The sequence below is a fragment of the Osmerus eperlanus genome, chromosome 8 (assembly GCF_963692335.1).
Source record: "Osmerus eperlanus chromosome 8, fOsmEpe2.1, whole genome shotgun sequence".
NCBI lineage: Eukaryota > Metazoa > Chordata > Actinopteri > Osmeriformes > Osmeridae > Osmerus > Osmerus eperlanus.
Genome location: NC_085025.1, coordinates 9,469,537 through 9,476,151, shown reverse-complemented (window position 1 = coordinate 9,476,151; position 6,615 = coordinate 9,469,537). Strand labels below are relative to the sequence as shown.

General features: G+C 41.1%; 1 protein-coding gene across 2 annotated transcripts; it reads right to left on the bottom strand.

Moving 5' to 3' along the window:
• Window positions 1-1,507: 1,507 nt before the first annotated feature.
• Window positions 1,508-6,615, bottom strand: LOC134024890 (uncharacterized). Of its 2 annotated transcripts, XM_062467624.1 has the most exons (10): window positions 6,500-6,615; window positions 5,456-5,644; window positions 4,961-5,154; window positions 4,802-4,861; window positions 4,140-4,335; window positions 3,645-3,838; window positions 3,486-3,545; window positions 2,824-3,019; window positions 2,325-2,524; window positions 1,508-1,825 (listed from the first exon to the last, which is right to left on the bottom strand). In XM_062467624.1, the coding sequence occupies exons 2-10, from the start codon at window positions 5,640-5,642 to the stop codon at window positions 1,769-1,771; spliced, it is 1,344 nt and encodes a 447-aa protein (XP_062323608.1). In that variant the 5' UTR covers window positions 5,643-5,644; window positions 6,500-6,615; the 3' UTR covers window positions 1,508-1,768. The 2 variants fall into 2 exon arrangements, with proteins under 2 accessions (XP_062323608.1, XP_062323607.1); XM_062467623.1 differs by lacking the exon at window positions 1,508-1,825 and having other exon boundaries at window positions 2,140-2,524.

Here is a 6,615-nt window from a genome sequence, read left to right as displayed (position 1 = left end):
CTACGACTGTTAAAGGTAAGTATGTTACTAGTTGGAGGCAACGGGGGACGGGTTGTTTCCATCCTTATTCTTTAAGTATAACTTATTTTAGAGTTCTCTTCCCCTGGAACAGATTTCATGTTCCAAATGAGGGGGGCTGTCGCTGTCTTGGTGTGTGGGGTTGCATCAAATTCCCCTTTTTTGCTCTGTTAAATTGCTGCACCAGTCCACACTTGACCGGTGGGGATCTCATTCTATTATGACTGTAACTGTTAGCTGCTCCTGGCATTCTCTAATCCCTGCTCTCCTCTCTCTGTCCCCCCCCCCACACACATCCCTTGTGGTGTGGGGGGTTTGAGTTGTCAGCACCTGCCTGGTCGTCGGTCAGCCAACGCTGGACCTGGTCGCGAGTCTCCCGGTCCTGTCCTACATCTATAAAGTTGAATAATGGATTTTGGTGTTTTAAAAACCCATCGACACTGTATGACTATGTTTAGCCTGTGTTCTGCTCCTCTCTCCCACCAACCGTCTCTGGAGGAGGGGATCCCTCTCTGAATTGCTCCTCCCAAGGTTTCTTCCATTTTTTTTCTCCTGTTGAGAGTTTTTGGGGAGTTTTTCCTTGTCTTCCTTGAGGGTTTAGGTTGGTTGAGGGGCAGTTCTATGGGCACATGTGAAGCCCTCTGTGACATGCTTGCGTGTAAAAAGGGCTATACAAATACATTTGATTTGATTGTGTGCAATTTGAAGGACACATTGTATATTTATTTTCTCTTTATTTATTTTTTTACGACGACGATGTTATGGCGGCAGGTGTGTGTTGCTTAGGCGGCTGCCTTAACTGAAAAGTGAAGTACTCATTAGAACAATTACCTGGAATGTTTTTCATTGCTGCCTCAACATCAGTCCCTAGTCGAGACGTGACTGGACAGTAAGCCATGATGACATCACACTCTGCTACTGACATCACTTCAGTCAGGCCTCTTGAGGTGAGACTTTTGTTAATCTCTAAATGCCTATAGGCATTTAGTCTATAGGCCTACTTTGATCCGGTTCCAATGATAGCCCAGACTTCTTCTGCCACAGGAATCAGAATTAGGGAACAGCCTACATTTAAACGTCTCAGTGTCCTTTCACTTTCACTTGCTTTCCCTTTTCATGTCACATGTTACGACGCTTCTGTGTGCAGTAGAAGGTGAGAACCTGATGAAGAACAGGACAAGGTGCACCAACTTGTACATCATTCAGCCCGAGGTTTAATTCATACTGATCAAATACACAATTACATATCGATCAAGACTCATTGACACAGAAGTACATTCACTTTTAGATTAGTTAGGCTAATTGAAACTTGATTAGAGGACAATATACATATTGAACGTTTCAAGCACGATGATATAGAGCAAATGTTTGAATCTCTACTTCACATTTTGATTCCATGTCATTGGTTAAATAATAATGACTTAACCCATGTGTCACAAAGAGCAGCAGCCACAGCTAACCATGCAAAATAAAACTTCAGTGCTAATCATTAGCCTACATGCTACTTTTATTCATGGTTATTGAGACCGATACAAACCCAATGATACAGAAGCTTATATCAAGAAGGGTGAGGTGTTTTGTTTCTTTAGCTTACAATACTACAAACTTACAATATTTCCTTTCTTTGAAATAAAGGCCAGGCCCAAGCACAGGCTCAAGGCCAGAGCCAGGCCTAGGACCACGCCTATGCCTGTGGATGCCTTGTTCCCCGTAGCCAGGGCAATGATCAGAGCCAAGGACAGGACCAGAGTCAGGACCAGGAACACAAACAGGAGCACAAACAGGATCCGGGCATGCCTACAGGTGCCTGAGAAAAAAAAGTCACAAGGATTTAAAAAAATATTACATTTAGTGTCCAAAGTGTCCACCTCTCTAAACATCCCTACATCTAGCTACACCCATAAAAGAAATAGGTTTGGTGGCTGTATTTATACTGAGGAGTGAGATCAAGTTTACTTGGTCACATATGCTCACTGCTTTGTTGATGATGTACAGTTTGACCTACTGTATCTTCTGATAAAAGAATGCAATCTCCTAGTTATACATCTTCATCAATCAAATGAAATGTGTAAAACAATAATTACAAGGTCAGCCACACAGGCATGTTATCTGGTATGATCAAAGTAATGATCTTTTATCATGAGTTAGTGAGACAGAAGCTGACTATAGCCTGGGTTGTTGCTAGAGGGTTAATCTGGGAGCACCACTCTCTCCTGGGGGACAGAACACAACAAGAGTAGCAGTACAATGTTCACATCATCACATAAAACACTGTTTATCAAACTAGTGTAAGAAGGATGTGAAACCTTAGAACTTGGGAGGCAGTGCAGAATCTCAGCCACAGCTTTGGCGTTTTGAGAACACTTCAGGAGTCCTCCTTTGGAGTCATGGAACAGAACGTCCACAATGTGAATGACTTGACCGGTCACATGTCTGCTGCAGTCAGGTACAGTGTAGTCTGGGTTGAAGGTGTGATGCAGCACCACTAGGATGACTGGTTTACCAGCTGGGAGAGAGTGATGCAGAGAGATTTAAAAAAATTATGATTGAACAGACTGTTATTTCTCAGGAATATTGCCTTTCACACCAACTTTAAATGTCCCACCTGTTCAGTCCAGGGTACAAGGCAGGTGTTTATGTGGATCAGACCCATGTCAGACACTGTCCAACTACAGTACTCAACATGTGACTAAGAGTCTTGACTAGCAGTAACACAGTAATTACCTGTGTCATTGGTTTAGTAACATTTCAATGGGCCTCAGATACGTTTATTCCACTTCAGATATGTTATATCAGAACAATTACCTGGAATTCTTTCCATAGCTGCCTCAAGATCAGTCCCTAGTCGAGAGACAACTGGACAGTAAGCCATGATGACATCACAGTCTGATGGTGACATCACTTCAGTCAGGCCTCTTGAGGTGAGATTTCCGTTAATGTCCACATGACACCCCCTAGTATCCCCGGCCACAAGAGTGTAGAACTTGTTCATTTCTGCACACTGGAAAGATACAAGACAGCAATTATGACAAATCTACTATGAGCAATTATGTTAGAAATCTTAATTAAAGTGTGAATAACCAATATGTTTTCTTCAACCACTCAAATAGTTTGTCGTGTCCACACTTGCCTGCAATAGCCACCAAGATGGCGCCATACTTTGAGACTCATGCTGGAACATGAGTTACAGAATATTTTGCTTTTGTTTTTTAGATTGCCTGGATTACTGCTTTTGAATTTGGATTTGTCCTTTTGAATTGACTGGGTTTTGGAAGTTGTTATTTTACTCTTGGACTGTGCTTTACTTTACCGCTCTGTAAATCAATACTTTTTTATGAATCCCCAGTTTGACATACTTGTCAGAGAAATAAAAGCAGCATGAAATATATTGCCTTGGCTCTGCAAACAAACCCACCTTTTGTTAAATTGGTTGTAATGTATGTTGCATGTATGGATGGAGTACACACCTGGTAGTTGACAGGAGGTGGAGATGGGTCTGTGTTTGAGCCTGGAACTGGAGCCCGGGACTATAAAGACAGAACACCAAACATTGCCTTCCAAATGAACTCAAGTCACTTTAGGTTATAGAACTGCCTTCAAACTTGAAGTAAAAATGTATACCAAACCTTAGTGATGACATTCAGAATCTGATCCACAGCTTTGTCATTGTGAGAACACTTCAGGAGTCCTCCTTCAGTGTTGTGGAACAGAACGTCCACAATGTGAATGACTTGACCGGTCACATGTCTGCTGCAGTCAGGTACAGTGTAGTCTGGGTTGAAGGTGTGATGCAGCACCACTAGGATGACTGGTTTACCAGCTAGGAGAGAGTGATGCAGAGAGATGAAAAATAAATAATGATTGAACACACTGTTATTTCTCAGGAATATCCCTTTTCACACCAACTTTAAATGTCCCACCTGTTCAGTCCAGGGTACAAGGCAGGTGTCTTATGTGGATCAGACCCATGTCAGACACTGTCCAACTACAGTACTCAACATGTGACTAAGAGTCTTGAAAAGCAGTAAAACAGTAATTACCTGTGTCGTTGCTTTAGTAACATGTCAATGTGCCTCAGATACGTTTAATCCACTTCAGATATGTTATATCAGAACAATTACCTGGAATTCTTTCCATAGCTGCCTCAAGATCAGTCCCTAGTCGAGAGACAACTGGACAGTAAGCCATGATGACATCACAGTCTGATGGTGACATCACTTCAGTCAGGCCTCTTGAGGTGAGATTTCTGTTCATCTCCACATGACACCCCGTAGTATCCCCGGCCACAAGAGTGTAGAACTTGTTCATTTCTGCACACTGGAAAGATACAAGACAGCAATTATGACAAATCTACTATGAGCAATTATGTTAGAAATCTTAATTAAAGTGTGAATAACCAATATGTTTTCTTCAACCACTCAAATAGTTTGTCGTGTCCACACTTGCCTGCAATAGCCACCAAGATGGCGCCATACTTTGAGACTCATGCTGGAACATGAGTTACAGTATATTTTGCTTTTGTTTTTTAGATTGCCTGGATTACTGCTTTTGAATTTGGATTTGTCCTTTTGAATTGACTGGGTTTTGGAAGTTGTTATTTTACTCTTGGACTGTGCTTTACTTGACCGCTCTGTAAATCAATACTTTTTTATGAATCCCCAGTTTGACATACTTGTCAGAGAAATAAAAGCAGCATGAAATATCTTGTCTTGGCTCTGCAAACAAACCCACCTTTTGTTAAATTGGTTGTAATGTATGTTGCATGTATGGATGGAGTACACACCTGGTAGTTGACAGGAGGTGGAGATGGGTCTGTGTTTGAGCCTGGAACTGGAGCCCGGGACTATAAAGACAGAACACCAAACATTGCCTTCCAAATGAACTCAAGTCACTTTAGGTTATAGAACTGCCTTCAAACTTGAAGTAAAAATGTATACCAAACCTTAGTGATGACATTCAGAATCTGATCCACAGCTTTGTCATTGTGAGAACACTTCAGGAGTCCTCCTTCAGTGTTGTGGAACAGAACGTCCACAATGTGAATGACTTGACCGGTCACATGTCTGCTGCTGTCAGGTACAGTGTAGTCTGGGTTGAAGGTGTGATGCAGCACCACTAGGATGACTGGTTTACCAGCTAGGAGAGAGTGATGCAGAGAGATGAAAAATAAATAATGATTGAACACACTGTTATTTCTCAGGAATATCCCTTTTCACACCAACTTTAAATGTCCCACCTGTTCAGTCCAGGGTACAAGGCAGGTGTCTTATGTGGATCAGACCCATGTCAGACACTGTCCAACTACAGTACTCAACATGTGACTAAGAGTCTTGAAAAGCAGTAAAACAGTAATTACCTGTGTCGTTGCTTTAGTAACATGTCAATGTGCCTCAGATACGTTTAATCCACTTCAGATATGTTATATCAGAACAATTACCTGGAATTCTTTCCATAGCTGCCTCAAGATCAGTCCCTAGTCGAGAGACAACTGGACAGTAAGCCATGATGACATCACAGTCTGCTGGTGACTTCACTTCAGTCAGGCCTCTTGAGGTGAGATTTCTGTTCATCTCCACATGACACCCCGTAGTATCCCCGGCCACAAGAGTGTAGAACTTGTTCATTTCTACACATTGGAAAGATATACATGACAGCAATTATGCCAAAGCTAATTCATAATTACAATGTGAATATCCAATATGTTTTCTTCAACCACTCAAATAGTTTGTCGTGTCCACATTTGCCAGCAATAGCCAACAGGTGACGCCATATTTTGAGACTCATTTTTTGCTTTTGTTTTTTACATTGCTGGATTACTGCTTTTTAATTTGGATGTGTACGTTTGAATTTACTGGGTTTTGGAAGTTGTTATTTTACTCTTGAGCTGTGCTTTACTTGACTGCTGTGTAAATCAATACTTTTTTATGAATCCCCAGTTTGACGTCACTGTTCTGTTTGTCCGCACCTGGGTTATACCCCAGACAGTGTTTACAGATACGCCTATACTGGTAGTCAAAACTATCATTGTGCCATTGACCTCCTCTGCCAATGGACCATTTAAAAATAACATTATTTTCTGTATTTATTTACTCATAATATTTCAAATGCAATTCATTAAGTAAGGCAACCATTACATAGCCTACATAAACATTACATAATAAGTAAATTAAACATGAGTAATTGAACAGATTGTGTTCAGGTTATCCAAGTTAACAATTGGATCCTAATATCCACAATTTTAGGACAGGCAATGATGGGCTACAAGACGCATTCACGGACGCTAAATCGAATGACTGACGATGTTCCTTCAACTTTAAGACTATATAGCTTTTAATTCCACCGAAAACTACATGCATATGTAGGGCCTATCTGTTTGGCTTTTCAAACTTGTGCTCTAGGTTCAATTAAATGTTACACCCTGAATCCACCATGCCCTTAGAAAGGACAATGCGTTGATCAAAGCATGCATGCATAGACCTACCTTTAACGAAGCGTTAGTGATGATAATAATATGCCAATAAATCCGGATCCGAAGCATGAAACGTAGATCTATTATTAAGGATCGAATGCTATGTTAGATGTAACTTTTACTTTCAC

Coding starts and splice junctions, on each gene's coding strand:
- LOC134024890 (XM_062467623.1), bottom strand. CDS start 5,642: ATGAACAAGTTCTACACTCTTGTGGCCGGGGATACTACGGGGTGTCAT. Junction 3,839..4,139: donor AGCTATGGAAAGAATTCCAG/GTAATTGTTCTG, acceptor ACTCTCTCCTAG/CTGGTAAACCAGTCATCCTA. Junction 3,020..3,485: donor CACCTCCTGTCAACTACCAG/GTGTGTACTCCA, acceptor GTATCTTTCCAG/TGTGCAGAAATGAACAAGTT.